Source organism: Balaenoptera musculus, chromosome 15 (genome assembly GCF_009873245.2).
Source record: "Balaenoptera musculus isolate JJ_BM4_2016_0621 chromosome 15, mBalMus1.pri.v3, whole genome shotgun sequence".
Taxonomy (NCBI): Eukaryota; Metazoa; Chordata; class Mammalia; order Artiodactyla; family Balaenopteridae; genus Balaenoptera; species Balaenoptera musculus.
Genome location: NC_045799.1, coordinates 49,290,493 through 49,306,809, shown reverse-complemented (window position 1 = coordinate 49,306,809; position 16,317 = coordinate 49,290,493). Strand labels below are relative to the sequence as shown.

General features: G+C 58.3%; 1 protein-coding gene across 7 annotated transcripts in view; it reads left to right on the top strand.

The window, feature by feature from the left end:
* Positions 1-16,317, top strand: part of NPRL3 (NPR3 like, GATOR1 complex subunit) — a 35,207-nt gene that overhangs the window by 17,833 nt on the left and 1,057 nt on the right. For 4 of the 7 annotated variants that reach the window (XM_036827363.1, XM_036827360.1, XM_036827362.1 and 1 more), the window contains 7 exons: positions 1,022-1,103; positions 8,224-8,361; positions 9,285-9,441; positions 12,373-12,479; positions 12,915-13,044; positions 14,964-15,153; positions 15,845-16,037. In XM_036827363.1, the coding sequence (XP_036683258.1) occupies positions 1,022-1,103; positions 8,224-8,361; positions 9,285-9,441; positions 12,373-12,479; positions 12,915-13,044; positions 14,964-15,153; positions 15,845-16,037 (997 nt within the window). Of the gene's footprint in view, positions 1-1,021; positions 1,104-8,223; positions 8,362-9,284; positions 9,442-12,372; positions 12,480-12,914; positions 13,045-14,963; positions 15,154-15,844; positions 16,038-16,317 lie in introns of those variants that run through there. The other 3 variants (XM_036827366.1, XM_036827364.1, XM_036827365.1) reach the window with 3 other exon arrangements.

Below are 16,317 nucleotides of genomic sequence, written 5' to 3'. Positions count from 1 at the left end.
GAGTGACTTCCCAGCCCCAAACGTTCCCCTCCCCCCAGACCCCTGCATGGTGGCTCTTCCTGCAGGTCAGGCACCGCCTGTCCCGCCCTGGTCCCGCTGGACACTCCCCTGAAGCAGGGGGCATTCAGAGGGGCAGCAGGAAGATTGAGCTGGCTGAGGGGGGGCCAGTTCTTTGCTTTCACCTAAATTGAAGGGGGACCCAACTGAGTTGTCAGTTGACCAGTTATTAAAAGTAATGTCTGCTAATAGATCCCCATGAGGCTTTGGTGTACTGTCAACATTTTAGACCAGAGAGATGCCCACCTGTCACACACTGTTCACCTCCGTCTTCTCAGGTCAGCACCTCTATAACAGAAGAGAAAACTAGGAACAGATTTGCCAGTGAACCTGGGCTAATTTTAGCAATAAGTAGAAGTGTACATGAACTGTGTCACTCGGGTGCATTTTTTCAGTAAAAATTAGCTTTTGATGTTTGACAGTTAGTTGTCAAAATGTGTAATATATTTGTTTTGCCCAGTTACGTACTAGCTAATAACAATCCAGAAGTTTTGTTTTTTAAACATTCTCTTTAGAATCTGTGACTTTTTCACAGGAAATTTTTAAAAGTTCAATTTAAGTACATATATTTTTTGTTAGACATTTATGAGAAAAGATTAACAAGAGACTTTGGATCCTGAAAATAAATTGCACTAGTGTAAGTGTGTGGAGGAAGGAGTGGGGTGAGGCAGGGAGTGCTTGGTCTGAGGTCGGGGTGGCTCTGGCGGCCTGCGGGGAGCCTGCAGGGTAGCTGCAGAAGGGTTTCTTCCTGTAGGGCTGTGGCTACAGGGTCAGGTTGGGCCACTGGTGAAGGGTAAATCCAGACATCCCGTATAAAGACGGTTGAGCACACCAGTGGGGAATTTCCTGATGTTTGGTTTACAGCCACTTAAAATTCTTTTTAGGTTAAGCTTGTCTTCTGGCCTGTGCAAGCTCCTCGCTGTGCAGACTCTGAGTCGAGTCCTCTGTGTTACAATTCTTGCAGCAAATGATGGGCCTCAGTCCCCGTTCCATCACATCCTGCCCAAGTGCAAGCTGGCCAGGGACCTCAAGGACGCTTACGACAGGTGAGACGGTGGCCTGCTTCCCATGGGCCTCCCCAGGCTGGTGCCGTTTCCCTGCTGTGCCTGAGATGGAGGGAGGCTGGGGAGGAGCCCCACTGGGACGGTCACCTTCACACTTGTCTTTAGCCAGAAAATGAACCTGAAGAAAGCTGAGCATGGGACCTGAAATGCACGGTGACGCTGACTGAATGCAACACCGTGCCAAGTTCCAGGCCCACCTTCGTTAGGCGTGGTCACTGTCACCACCTCACCCACGAGGAGACTGAGGCTCAGAGGCTGGGGCTGGGGTTGGCTCTGCTCCCCCCGCACCAGGGTCGTGGGGGTTTGGGACCCTGAGTGTGTGAGGGCAGCAGGCGTTGGAGACACTGCTCATATTAGTGGCTCAGCACCAACTCTCTTAAATGTGGACCAGCAAGGCACTTCTCTTCTTTTTAAAGAGCATCCGTGTGGCTCTGACCACTGCTCCCTGGCCCTGGGTCTGCAGTGGGGATGGGATGGGGAATGGGGGTGGGGGGCCGTCTGCCCAAGTGCACCTGGCCAGTTGGCTCACCAGGGGCCTCTCAGGGCTGAGGGGACCTCGCAGCACTAGGCATGTTGCTGGACAGATAGTGTGCAGGTGCAGGCCTCCCTCCTCTCCACCACCCCCAACTTCCCCACATTCTCCTCTGCTCCCCCACCTCCCCCGCCCCGGCTTTCTCGGGGCTTCGCTCCGTCCAGTGGACCCACATTCCCTGCTGGAGGTGGACCTGATCTGAGAGCTGGGGCCACAGCACCATCGGGGATCTTCGTTGCAGCGTGCGGGATCTTTAGTTGCGGTGTGCGGGATCTTTAGTTGTGGCGTGCGGGATCTAGTTCCCTGATCAGGGATTGAACCTGGGCCCCCTGCAGTGGGAGCGCGGAGTCTTAGCCACTGGACCACCAGGGAAGTCCCTTTCTTTTTTTTTAATGTTAGTATTTTTTTCTGATTTCACCAATGATATGTGTTTATTATAGACATTTAGGAAATATAAAAAAATATAAAGGAAATAAAAATCATCTATAATCCCATACCCAGTGATAATCACTATGACCTTTTGGTAATTTTCCTTTTTTTTAACTTAAGCCTTTGAAAAGGTCACCTGTCCTTTGAGTCTGAAAGTCAGAGCACAGAGTTTCTTTCCCGTTGCACCCTTGCCAGGTTTCCTTCCTGGTGGCAGGGTGCATTGCATCAGGCAGCCGAGTGTTGTACGCCCTGTCGCAAGGTGCTAAAGCACATACGGCGAACCCTTTCGCAGCCAGAGCGCGCTGAGTGCACGGTTTGCCCTTTACCTCCTCACTTTAACGTGTAGCTTACCGACAGGCTTCTGTCTGTTGGTAAATAGGGACTGACTTCTTGCTGTACAGCTGCCTGCCCCCTCCCTGGGGCATCATTGGCTGCAGCTTTTGCTGCTGAAAGACGTGCTGCTCAACTATATGCGTGTTATTTTGTGCGAGTGCCTGTGCATCCATGAGATAAATTCCTAAAAGTAGAATTGCCGGGCTGAATAGGTCAGGTGTGCATGTCATTTGGAGGCACTTCCTTCTGTGGCTCAGTCTGCATTCCCATCAGCAGCACCTGAGCTTTGCCAGCACAGGGTCTTGTGAGCTTTTGGGTTCTGCCCACTGTGATGGGTGGAGGATGGGGTCTCAGGGCAGCTTTATCTGAACGCAGGTGTGCACGACTTCACATGTGGAACATCCCTGTTTCCTTTTCTGTGAGCGCTCTGCTCCGACCCCTCACCTGTTTTGTTTTTTGTTTTTTTTTTCTTTTTTGGCCCAGCTGCACAGCTTGGGAGATCTTAGTTCCCCGACTAGGGGTTGAACCTGCGCCCTCTGCGGTGAAAGCGTAGAGTCCTAACCACTGGACCGCCAGGGAAGTTTTCCCCCCTCACCCATGATCTGTTGGGGGCACAGGCCCCTTTATGTGGGAGGGAGAGCTGTCCTTTGGGGTGTGCGTCTGGGCTGGAGTTTCCATTTCTTTATTTCGGTGACCTCTGGGCATTGGGGGAAATCAGAGCAGCATGAAACGCCCCTTGCTGCTTGATTGCCTTGGTTTCTGGTCCCTCCTGCTCTGGAGACCTCTTGGCGAAGCCTTGGTCTTGACCCAGAACAGATTTCTGGTCTTGTAGTCTGACCCTGTCTCTTTTTATCCACATGATCACATGGAAGTTTTTCCTGCAGTAAGAGAATTGCTGCCCTCTGGTCTGGGTGGGCTGGTATGAGAAACCCCTTCCTTGGAAACTGTTGCCATTTTCTGAGTGGGAGTTTGCATGCCTCAAGTAGGATTAGACTACAAGCTAAATTCACGCTAATGTGGAATTACAATAAAAAGCAAACCAGAACCACACTTTTTGTTTCTAAGTGAATAATGAGCTGTGATTTCTTAGGTTTGAATTGTGTTGGAAAGTTGGAGGGAATGAGGCCCTGGAGAGTTGGCTGCTTCCTTGGTGACCTGCTGGGCCAGCCGAGCTGGGGCTTGGGGCAGCCCAGCACCCTCTAGTGGCACTAGTTCCAAGGACAGGAGTCAGCGTTTGCTGCGAAAACAGCTGCCAGGGTCCACCATTCAGCACTTAGCTTCCTTCCAGAACCCAGGTGTGTCAGTTTCCTCCAGGTGAAACCCCACCCCATCCTTCCTGTTTCCAGACCCCACTCTGACCAAGTGGGGTCTGGAAACAGGCTCCTGGGTCCGGCCCCAGGGAAACCGGCGGTGCTTCTCCCGCAGGAGTCCCAGGGGCATCGGTGTCCTCCCCGTCCCCTGTCCCCGCCTGGCAACAGCAGCGGCTCTGAGACTTCCCAGGAGCCCCCTGGTCTGTGGCCTTCCCTCTGACCCACCAGGTCTGCGTTGGCCTCGAGGGTCTGGCCTGGCCCGCTCCGCTCCTGCAGGGTGGACTGCACCTTGGAGCTAAGCAGGTGGCGGGGAACATGCAGCTCTTTCTTGGTGGAGACTTGCTGGCTGACCCCTGGGAAGGGCGTTCTCAGAGCAGAAGTGAGAGGCTGGAAGCTGTGAGAACTGGTTGAGGTTAGGGGTTGGGGTGGGACCTTGCAAAGGAATGGCTCTGGATTGGCTGCTTTAATTAAAATCCGGGTTTGTGGTGTGGCCTGGCGGTCCTGTGCCCCGGGACCTACGCGTCTGTGGCCGCCTCAACTTGCCCAGCACCTGTGTCTCCCCGTGCAGCTTGGTGCCTTGAGTGACAGCACCCCGCGAGGTCAGGGATGTCCCCTCGCTTTCTGTGACACAGCCCTCGTGCTCGGCATGTGGTTGAAGGGATGAGTAAACAGGAGTCCCCTTGATGTGGATTCCGTGGGGCTCGAAGAAGTGTTTGTTGAAGAGTTCTCAGAGCTGACAGGGCCTGTGGTGGGCCCGGGAGGCTGGGAGCCTGGGGAAGCCACCCAGGCCCGGGCCTGCGGGTGGTGCTGTGTGCGCTGGGAATGCTGCCTCACTGCTGCCCACCCAGAGCAGGGGTGGGCCCACAGACGCGTCCGCAAGTGTCCTGGGAACTTCAGTCCCTGTTGCCATGAAACGCACTTAACTTAAACTTTAACATTTCAAGGTTGGCCTTTTGGAGCCCACCCAGACCTCGTGGGTCATGTGCAGTTTCGTCCCACTGCATGTTGTGTTTGGGACCAGAGGGTGCAGGGCTGGCTTCGAAGGCCTCTGGCCTGGGGCAGGAAGAAGGGTGACCGGTCCGAGGCTAGAGGAGGACGTTAGGTTAGGAATTGAAATTCTCTCTTGGATGCTGAGGTGTGAGCTGATGAAATGAGCTGGTGCACAGTCGTCTGGGGTGTGAAAGATAAGAGCTTGTTGGAAGGCCGGTGTGGCCGCCTCAGGACTCGGGCTCTGGAGGAGCATCTATCTCAAGTCGCAGGCGGGGCGGCGTCTCGGAGCTGTGTGAGGGGCCGGATAAGCCTCACACAGGGACAGTGTTTTTCCTCAGTGTTCCCAGACCCAACCGTTAACTGCCGGCAAATAGAAGTGAGAGCTTCCCAGGACCCTTTTCGGGCCCAACTTCTACTCTGCTAGTCTTGTCTTAAAACTGCACGCACTTGAGAAACAAGGGCAAACGTTTCTCTTTCCTCCTGACAGACCTCAGCACAGCTCCGGGCTCACCTCTTGATGACGGTGGGGTTTATAGGGCATTCCCAGCGTGGCGCCCTCCCTCCTGGCTTGTTCCAGGGTGTCCCGGGGTTCGCCTGGGCCTGCTGCTGGCCCTCGGGTGTTGCTGGAGGTGGCGCTTAGGGTCTGCACGCTACAGAGCTCCGTTTGTTTGTAAAGAGGCACCAGCCTCAGTGCCAAGTGCCCCACGGGAGGAGGTCGCCAGTGTTGGGAACACGGAGTAAAGTCCACGTGGAAACTAGGGGCCCAGAGAGGGCATGTCTCCCCCCAGAGAAGAGGACCCCATGCCAGCGTGTGCTCAGACTGTGTGGCCAGGGCTCTGGGGACAGTGACATGGTGGAGAGGCTGCACAGGCCTTGACTGTTCGTTTCCCTGGTACCCAGATTCGGCACTTGCAGCTGAGTCTCCATGAGGCCTGTCCTGAGACCCTCCCAGCCCGTACACACCCCTGCACCCTCCCCCCATCCTTTTCTTACCGCTCTCTCCAGCTTCTCGTGTTCACACAGTTTGCTTACGATTCCCCATGTCTTTCTTGGCACCGCTGAGTGGGAGCCCCCAAGTGCAGGGCTGTAAATTGTGCCCCAGGAGCCCAAACCAGTGCTTGGGGCCTCTGCACGTGCCACGTGGCTCGGCGACCTGCACGCGGCATCCCTGGACTCCTGGAGGAGCCCACACGGCTACCTCTGAAATGAGAGGCCTCTCAGTGTTTACTTCTGACTCTGTGGCATTCATTCCAGCAGGCACTTTGAGCCGTGTCCTAGAGGGGAGCTCAGAGACAGGAAGGCCTTGATTTTGAATCCACCAGCCTTTCCGAGCAGGGGTGAAGTGAATGGAGGAGGAGCTGGCGCCCGGTTTCCCCTGCCTGCTTCCCTCATACACAGATGCTGAGAGCATAAATGTTGCCCAGTCAAGTGGAGCCACTACCCTGGGTCCCCTGGGCGAGTCTCTTCGTGTGACTTTTGATCCCGGAAGATGCTGTTTGTCAGGGTTTGACGTGAGCCGTCCAGCCCACAAAGGCCCTTGGCCAAGGAGTGGGGAGGCTCTAGGAGTCTCCGTCTGCTCAGGTGTACTTGCTTCCTTCTGGAAGAAGCCAAGAGCGGTGTTCTCCACTGGGACCTGGGGAAGGACCCGGGGTCTCTTCCCCAAATCGTGACAGTCACCAAACTCGTGCCAGGGTTTCACCCTGAGGGGCTGTGGCATCAGCAATGGCCAAACCTTTGCCCTCCAGACTCAGCCACAGCCTGCAGCCCCACCCCTGCAGCTCAGAGCCTAAGACCATCCCTTGAGGGGGGCTCCTGGGGGCCTGGTTCTCCTGACGCCCTGGTGGCAGGACAGACAGAGGGAGCAGACGCTGGTGTTGGCAGGAGTCCTGGGGCAGTTGAGGTCACAGACGTGCTCTTTGTTCTTCCCACGGTCCTCTGCCCGTTGCCCATTCCCTGCTGGAGACAATGAAGGCTTATTTTTACATTTGAAACTGCAGACCATGGATTCTGCCGTCTGTCTGGGCGGAGCTGTGGGGAGAGACTGTAAGAACGGCCTGTGGGCGCAGGGCGGGGGCCACGGGGCCGCCTCCCAGCACCCTGCATCTGTGTGCCTGAGAGCCCTGAGACCTGGGCGCCAGCAGGGCCAGCAGAGTGGGGCTGGAGTGTGACGGGGAGGGCACCCCGGGCAGGGCAGGCGGACCTCGGCTGGGCACAGACCCCCTTGCCCTCTGCTCCAGCAGTCGCTCCCCCCGCGTCCACACCAGGTGCCATGCCACGGAGCCGTGGCCCCAGCTTTGTGTGTGGTCCCCCTGCACGGCGCCACTAAGAGACTGTTCTCCTGGCAGGGGCTTCCAGAGAGGTGGTCCCCCCAGAGCGGACAAATGTTCCTCGGGCCTTTTCCTTCCTCCATTCAGGAAATGCCCTCAGTGCCCCCGCGTACCCCACCATTACCGGCTGTGCGGTGAGCAGTGCACCCTGTGACTGAATTCTGGTTGGGAAGCAACACTGACCAGCAGACGGCAGGTCGTGCTGCTGTCCGGTGCACAGGACACGGGAACTGTGAGCGGCCTGTGGGGCCTGTCATGGTTGACCCACTGAGAAGGTGGCGCTTGAGCTGAGATCTGAAAAGGGGGAAAGGAACCCCGGGGCACCTGGGGGAGAGTGTGTGGCCCAGGGCAATTACACGGGCCTGGAGAGCCGCAGGGCAGCCTATTCTGCTGGACCCATGGGAGGCGGGGAGGAGACAGGGTCGGAGAAGAATGGGCAGGTCCCACAGGGCTCTGGCACTCTGGGGTCTTGGTTGGGACTGCTTACGTGGGAGCCCTGGGGGTCTGAGTGGGGAGGGCGGACAGAGGGGGCCGGAGCGGAGAAGGTCTGGACTTTGTCCCTGCCATGAAGCAGATAGGATTGACAGATGGTTTGAGGTGGGACGTGAGAAATGAGGGTCAGACACAAGAGTTGCCATGTCTGGCCTGAGCAAGGCCAGGGCTTGAAAGAACCAAAGTTCCATCACGGAGACGAGGGAAGCCGAAGGTTTGAGCTGAGGCTGGCGTGGGCGGTGGCCGTGGAGCCCCTGGGGCTGCTGGTGTCTGCAGGGGGATGGGCCCCTCCCTGGCAGGACCGTCCTCTCCCGCTCACCTCTCCCTTTTGGTGACAGGCCCTGCCCTGCTTGGCAGCCCACTGTGATGGAGCCTTCCATCAGGTGTGCAGAGGCAGCCTCAGGATACTCCTAGCGCATTGAACCTGTGGGACCGAGACGGGAGCCCTGGCCCTCTGGCTGGACTACAGATTCCAGGGCTGGCCAGGAATACAGTTTCTGTGGGTGTTCCTAATACTTTTTCTTCTCTTACACATACTGAGGTCTGGGACAAGATGCTTTCTTGCTCTGGAAGTCTCCCCCTGCAGTTTACTCCGTGTGCCGGGAGGAGACGCCCTCAGGGGGGTCTGTGTGGCTTGTGTGCACGGCTGGGAGCTGCTGTGTGGGTGGCTGATGGCCCGCTCTCTGCAGCCTGTGCACATCTGGCGTGGTGCGGCTCCACGTCAACAGCTGGCTGGAGGTGAGCTTCTGCCTGCCCCATAAGATCCACTACGCGGCCACGAGCCTCATCCCCCCCGAGGCCATCGAGCGGAGCCTGAAGGCCATCCGGTGAGTGCCAGCCCCACGCACACCCTGCCGGGGCCCTGCTCTCCTGTGTCCTGAGGTTTACCAAGTACTTGGTTCCAAGAATCGTCTTTTCCCCTTCCTGCCACAGAAATTGGCAGGTAGGACGCTGCTGTTTACAGAGTAAAAACACACGCTTTTGTGTCCAGTTTTGTCTAGGGATGACCACCCCAGGTTCCCCACGGGCCCTCTCAGGGCTCTCACGGGCCCCCACTGCCTGGCCAAGCGGGGCGCTGTGCTGCGGTCCCAGACGAGGGCCTGGGCAGGGCTGGGGGGCTGAGCATCATGGCGGGGCCCGGGAGCCGACCACCGGAGGCGTTGTGTCTTCATGGTGGTACTCACCGGACCTCCTGCTCAGATCAGAACTTGTGAGATCTGTTTCTTCATGTCACTGATTTCCTTCAAGGAAAGCGCTGAGCCCAATCTTCTGCCTCCCCCTCCTCCACCAAGTCCTTTGTTTCCTTAAATGTTTTTTAACCAGAAAAAGAAATCTGGGTACATAACAGAAAATGTTGAGACAACAGAAAGCAAAGCACTGCCTGGTCCCTCCTTCCTCCCCAGGCCTGTGCGCCGCCCCGGGCTTCCTTGCTAAGCGTATTTCTAGGTAGTTCTGTTCATAGTCTGCAGTGGGGATTTTGCTTTTCCTGTATTTGGGACTTTTTCCTTAGGAAAGATTCACTGGTTTTTGAACGAACGTTTGCTGGGCAATCCCAGAGGTGGTGGGATGGGGCCAGGTCACCCGTTAGGCCTTCCTTAGATTTTGCTGTGGGTGATCCTTGCAGGTTTTTAAAGGCCTCAGGGCAGAGCGCTGTCTTCCGCTTCCTCCCCGGCCTCTTCTCTGCAGGTGCACACCCAGGGCAGGGGCCTGGGGCTCGCTGGTTGTGCTGACCCGTGTCTCTGCCCCACAGCCCGTACCACGCCCTGCTGCTGCTCAGCGACGAGAAGTCCCTGCTGGGCGAGCTCCCGATCGACTGCTCCCCAGCCCTGGTGCGTGTGATCAAGACCACGTCTGCTGTGAAGAACCTGCAGCAGCTGGCCCAGGACGCAGACCTGGCCTTGCTGCAGGTACCCTGGGGGCTTGGGGAGACACCCTGGGTGGGCAGGATGGGCAGCAGGGAGGGGCTGGACGCATCACAGCTGGCACCTCAAGCCGCCTCCTGAGGGCCTCTGTCCCGCCGAGGGCTGCTGCATGGCCTGCTGTGGTGATGGGTGGATCTGGAGTCCGACCTGGTATCAGGGCCTCGGGATTGACTTCCTCCTCTGTGGAGGGAGGGAGCAGTGAAACTGCGGCAGAAGAGTGAGGCCGTCGTGGTGCCAGGTGATGGGGCTGCACAGGACCAGAGCCAGGGCTGGGGACTTGCAGGGTTGAAGCAGGGGCACGCAGGGTGCCTTAGCCCATGTGGGAGCCATGCAGAGCCAGCACCAAACCCAGTGGCCTTGATTCCCCCCGCCACGCCCCGCGGGCACACAGGCCTGTGTTCTGTGCACGGTGCCACCTCCTTGCTGAGCCACGTGCTCATGAGCTGCCCTTTCTGATCAGATGAGGGCCCCTCCGCCCTGCCCGTGGATCTGGTTTGAACCTGGGCAGGGGCTGGGGCCAAGGAAGAGCACAGGGAGAAGTTGGAGGCCAGGGGCAGGGGGCCTTCCAAGCAACAGCCTGAGGGTGGACTCAGGGTCTGGAACGGGGCACTGTGTGACCGCCAGGGGGCAGCAGGGCCTGGCCCAGGGACCAGCGGCTCCTACAAAGGCCAAGGGTGGAGCACCATGAGGCAGGCCCACCTAGGCCTCTGCGAGGCACCTCCAGGGAGCCCTTGGCCTTTGCTGCTTAGCACGTTAGGGGAGCTTGTCTACCAGGCCTGACTCTCAGGCCATTTTTCCCCGAAGCAGCCTTTCTGGATTCTGTCGTCCAGAATAAGCCCTTCCCCTGTCTCTACCCCATGACTTTGTCCACCCCGTCTGAAAGTGTTTATCGGACTCTGCCTTGGTGTTTCACATGGGCTCCTGGACTGCCTTCTTAGCACCCACGAGACACAGAACATTTAACGCGCTAGCTGTTGTGTGTGTACCGCGGAGTTTGTGTTCTGACCAGTACTGGCTGATCAGCAGATGCCTGTGGGTGTGCAGCTCTGAGGGGGTGACCCTCACTGTCCCCTGAGGCTGCCCATCATGGAGCCTGTTTGGACGCTGTGCCTCACAGTTCCCCAAGACACAGACAAAGCTCTGATGATGTCCCCTTCGCCTCTCCCCGGCCTTGCCATGGGGTCCCCTTGCTGTTTCCTTCCATGCCCCTCCCCACTGAACCCGGTGCAAATCAGGGTTTGCCGCTGGTGTGGTCGTGCAGATGCCCCCTGGGGCCCAGCCCTGGTGGTGGACCTTACCAGCCTCTGGGACTGCTGCTTCCTGCCGCAAACCACCTAGCGGAGGCACCGTGGGGAGGCAGGCCAGCGAGCCCAGCTGGAACCTCGAGCGCAGGTGTGAATGTCACCAGATGATTTAAAATCACTCATGTTCCATTCTAGGCAAAAAAGCTCTACAAGTATTTTGAGGGTTTTTTGTCATGATGAAATTAATATATTCTTATAAAAATTCAAATATCATACAAATTATAAACAGAAAAAGAGAAAGTCCCCATAATCCCATATCCTAGTGGTAACCTAGATTCCTCCAAGCTTTTTTTTTTTTTTTTTTAAAGATTTATTTATTGATTGATTGATTGCTATGTTGGGTCTTCGTTTCTGTGCTAGGGCTCCCTCTAGCTGTGGCAAGCGGGGGCCACTCCTCATCGCGGTGCACGGGCCTCTCACCATCGCGGCCTCTCTTGTTGCGGAGCACAGGCTCCAGACGCGCAGGCTCAGCAGTTGTGGCTTACGGGCCCAGCCGCTCCGCGGCATGTGGGATCCTCCCAGGCCAGGGCGCGAACCCGTGTCTCCTGCATTAGCAGGCAGACTCTCAACCACTGCGCCACCAGGGAAGCCCCAAGCTTTTTATATACATATTAACACATAATCTTTGAATAACAAAATTAGGATCACACCTTACTTGTGATTGGGTGAGCAGTGGCCCCGTGGACCTAATCCCTGGGACCTGTGAGTGTGACCTTCCTTATGTGGGACTTTGCAGATGGGAATAACGCCCTTGAGACAGGGTGATGATCCTGGATGACCTGGGTGGGCCCTTGTTAGAGGGAGGCTCGGATGTGACCATGAGGCAGAGATGAGACGTGTGGTCACAGCAGCTTGGAAGCAAAGAACAGAGTCTCCCAGCCGACAGCTTGACTCCAGCCGGGTGATCCTGATTTCAGACTTGTGGCCTGCAGAGGGCGCTCTGGCTGCAGGGAGAGGTGGGAGGTGGAGCCCATTGGGCGAGGGTGGTGGCAGAGATGGAGGGAAGGGGGCCTGTGTCCTTTAGAGCCATCAGCACTGGGACTTGGGCTGAGAAAGAAGAGGGTCAGCGATGGAACTGAAATTTCCTCTGTGTTCGAGTTGGCTGTGGCACTGGAGGCCCTGTTTGCCGAGACGAGGTAGAGGTGTCCCCGGCACTGTCACAGGTATGCATGCACCCTCAGAGGCACTTGGCCGTGGTGCTGCAGGATGAGCGGTGCCCGTTGCCGTGGTCTCACCCTGGCTCCCTGTCCTGGCATCATGGTCTGTGTGTGGCCCATCCTGATGTCTTGAGAGTCCAGGGCAGCAGGACAGTGGGATGTTCTCCAGGGATGAGTGTGTGGAGTGGGGGCAGGTGCAGTGACCCACATCCACTGTCACGTGGAGCCCCGTCCCCGTGCTGGGCGCCTGTTGGGCTGTGGGCTGGCCTCTGCTGGGATGTGCAGCCAGGCCCCTTGATCAGCTGGACTGGCCTCATCTCGGGTGCCCCAGCGTCCCTGTGCTGGTGCCAGCCAGAACGGCTCAGGGACCAGTGATGGAGAGGCTTGAGGCCATGAGCCAGGGGGCTGCGTGGGTTGGCCTCCCCAGCACTGCTCTCCCGGCCCTCTGCCCACAGGTTTTCCAGCTTGCGGCGCACCTGGTGTACTGGGGCAAGGCCATCATCATCTACCCGCTGTGTGAGAACAACGTCTACATGCTTTCTCCCAACGCCAGTGTGTGTCTGTGAGTCCCCCTGGCTGCCAGAGCCCAGGGCCCCCGAGTGGGCAGGGGTGTGGCTGGCAGGGCCGGCCAGGTGGTGCTCCCCAGGTCAGCTGGGCCCACGTTCCAGTTCTGGCCTGGTCCAGCCCTGCATGGCACCCCTGGCCTGTGCTCTTCCAGCACCTATGGCCTCCAGGAAGGGTCTGCGCCTGCCCGTACCTGCCGGCCAGTGGGTGCTGCATGGGGCACCTGGTGGGAGGTTGGGAGCCTTGGCCTTGACCTGGGGGCTCATAGGGGCTGTGGTGTGGGGAAAGCATCTGGGTTCTATCATTGCACCCATCCTGGCCCACCCACCAGGCTGCGCCCCCTCCTGCCCACCACAGGCTCATGGTAAGGGTGCAGACGCCTGAATGGTGGGGAAGTCTGCTGAGCTCACGGACCCTCATCCCCTGTCCCCAGGTACTCTCCGCTGGCTGAGCAGTTCTCACGCCAGTTTCCATCTCACGACCTGCCATCTGTCCTCGCTAAGTTCTCCTTGCCAGTCTCCTTGTCAGAATTTAGGAACCCCTTGGCCCCCGCTGTGCAGGAGGTGAGTCTCAGGAGCTCAGGGAGCCCAGGAACCACCCACCTGGCGTCAGTCCCTGATCCCAGGCTCTCAGTGCTGCCGTGCTTTTAGCCTTGGTTTGTGGGGAGGTGCTTGCTGTGTAGGTGGTACCTGCCCTGCCAGGGTGACCAGAAGCCGGGTCCCTGGCTAGGCCGCCTGCAGACACTTGGGCATTGCAAGTCCCTCCCCCCATGGAGCCCCCCTGCCCATGGTGGGCACTTCTTAGGGTTAGAACGCCGTTAAGAGGCCCAATTGGCAGGAGATCGGTGACCTCTCCTGGGAGGACAGAGCCACTTGGTGCCCCCTTCTGGGCCTGGGGATCCCATAGTTGGGGGACGCAGAGGGGATTTTGCTTTCACTGAGCCTGGTCCCTACACTCCTACTCCCTCCCCTGCCTGCCATGGTCCAGGTAGCCACAGGGTCTGTGGGTATAAGTCCTGGGCTCACTGGTCCCCAGAATCTCCTCATCCAAGGGGTCCTGGGTCTTGGTCAGGGCGAGAGGCAGGCAGGGGTGCTGGGTGTGGTGGGCTGGCCACCAGGGAGGGGTGAGACGTGTGGAGCGAACTGGTGAGTTCTGCGTTTGTGGCAGGGTTGAGTGTAGCCTGGATCCGAGAGGCTTTGCCTCCTCCCCTCCACTGCAAACCTGGGGCTCTGGGGCTCTGGGGCTCTGGGCAGGGCCAGGTGGGACAGGTGTTGGAGATGGGTCTGGGTGTTCTCAAGGCTTTGTCTTCAAAAGTAAAGTATTTGTTTTAATAAGTGCCAGGTCTGTTAGGCAAAAACAGTCCTTAAAAGCTTAAGCAAACTCAAGTTGTGAATGAGGAGGAGACCCTGTTGGTTCGCTCATTTAGATGCCAAGCGTGACTGTTCTGAATGCCGTCTTTCACGGCACCTTTGGTTTCCAGGAACTGTGCCAGGTCGTGCCAGCTGAATAAAAGACACACTTTGCATGTTCACCCTCTCCCCTCCCCAGCGGAAACTTCCCGATGGTCCGGATGGCGGGTGGCTTTTCTAGGCCGAGCCCGAGGGGCCCAGATAGAGCCAGTTCTGGTTCTGCTCAGTCCCAGGGTGAGGCCACCTGCCTTCCATACCTACTATTTCAGGCCCAGAATGTGCTCAAGTGCTGATGAAGTCTCTTAATTTAATATAGTTTTTATTTATTTATTTATTTAAATTTATTTATTTATTTATTTTGGGTGCGCTGGGTCTTTGTTGTGGCGCGCAGGCTTAGTTGTGGCATGTAGGATCTTAGTTCCCTGACCAGGGATCGAACCCGGGCCCCCTGCATTGGGAGCAAGGAGTCTTAACCAGTGGACCACCAGGGAAGTCCCTTATAATTTAATTATTTTACAATCCTTTTCAATTTTCTTTGGTGTGACTGGGTCACATATGCCCCTATTTCCATGCCCGGTCAGCCAGCCCCTCCCAGCAAGGGACCCCCAGGGATGAGCAGGCGGGTGTGTGGGTCTGAGGACGTGGGCACCATGTGCACACACGCCCCCACTTACGGCTGCTGGAGCACCACCTGCACAGGCTTCCCTGTCCCCGGGCAGGCTTTCAGGTTGACCCAAGGGGAGGACTTTTCTGCTGTCAGGGCAGCTGCCAGCAGCCTCTTTCTGAACAGTGTCCAGGGTCCTCACAGAGGCCAGTGGGCTGGGGAAGAGGAGGCAGAGCAGGTCCTCCGTGTCACAGGTCCTGCTCCTCAGCTCTGGGCAAGAAAGGACAGCCGTGGGCAGCCCGGGCATGTGATGGAGCAAGGGCAGGTGTGGCCCCGCTGCCTCCCCTGGACGGGAGTTGGGGTTGCAGAGCGGGTGGCAGCTGGGCGCTCCCTCTCTTGAGGTGTGGGGCCTCACCCTGACCCTCCGGGGTGACCTGGGGGTCATGTCTCAGGCCTGCCCGTCCTGCAGACGCAGCTCATCCAGATGGTGGTGTGGATGCTGCAGCACAGGCTCCTGGTCCAGCTGCACACCTACGTTTGCCTGATGGCCTCGCCCAGTGAGGACGAGCCCCGCCCCCGGGAGGATGACGTGCCCCTCACCACCAGGGTTGGTGGCCGCAGCCTCAGCACGCCCAACGCCCTCAGCTTTGGCTCCCCAAGTAGGACCCCCTGCCCAGGGCATCTGTCTGGTGGGGGGTGAGCACGTTGGGCGCCCTTGGAAGAGGCAGGCGGCCAGGAGGCCCAATTTGGGCACCGCAGGGAATGACCACGGCACCTTCACAGGGCTGCACTCGAAAACGTGCACACACAGTGCCCGTGGGGAGCTGTGTCCCCGAGGATGTCACTTCGCCCAGCTGGGCAGCTCTCCCTGGCCCCCTCGCCCGCCTCCCTGAGGACGAGGCTCTACCTTGCTGAGTCAGGAGCATCCTGGCCCAGCCTGGGGTCAGAGCAGACCGCACCCCATCCCTCGGAGGACGGCTGAAACCTCCGTGCTCAGGGCCTATGAGGAGACAGTGACTGTCATAGTCCCTTTTTGAAGGAGCTGTTTTGGCCACGGTGTGCCCCCTAAGGCGGCAGCCCCGAGCCCCAGGTCCCTGGCTTGGGGAAGACGAGGGGCTGGAAGGCTTAGGGGGAGGCACCTCCCCAGGCTAAGGCGGGGCCTTGGACGTCAGGCTCAGTGCGGGACCTGCCTGCCCAGGGCTCCTGTCCTCTGAGTGGGTGGGAGGGGTTGGATGACTAGGCTGGCCTTGGGGTGAGGGGCTGCTCCCCAAGGGCACAGCAGTTAATTCCCAGGTGGGCGCAGGTGACTCGGGCTAGGGGTAGCCGCTCCCTGACTGTGCCCGTCCTCAGCCAGCAGTGATGACATGACCCTCACCAGCCCCAGCATGGACAACTCCAGTGCAGAGCTGCTCCCCAGTGGGGACTCGCCACTCAACAGGAGGATGACGGAGAACCTGCTGGCCAGCCTGTCCGAGCATGAACGGGCAGCCATCCTCAGCGTGCCCGCGGCACAGAACCCCGAGGACCTCCGCATGTTTGCCAGGTGGAGCAGGGGCCACATCTAGGGTCAGGACAGAAAGTGGATCTCAGCTTAAATCCCGATGGCAAACAGCCCTCACTGGTTGAGGTGGCATCTGCAGTACACAGCCGTCCCCACCTGGCACCTGCATGTAGGGGTCTCTCCTGTACTTCCTGGGTGTTTCTTGTCACGTCTTGGGAAGCAGCAGCAAGTTCTTGTCCTCATGGGGATCGGGTGGGGCCCTTGGTCTCCACACCATAGGTGACACAGACTTGTCACACCCAACCCTGAGTTGGGTGCGCTG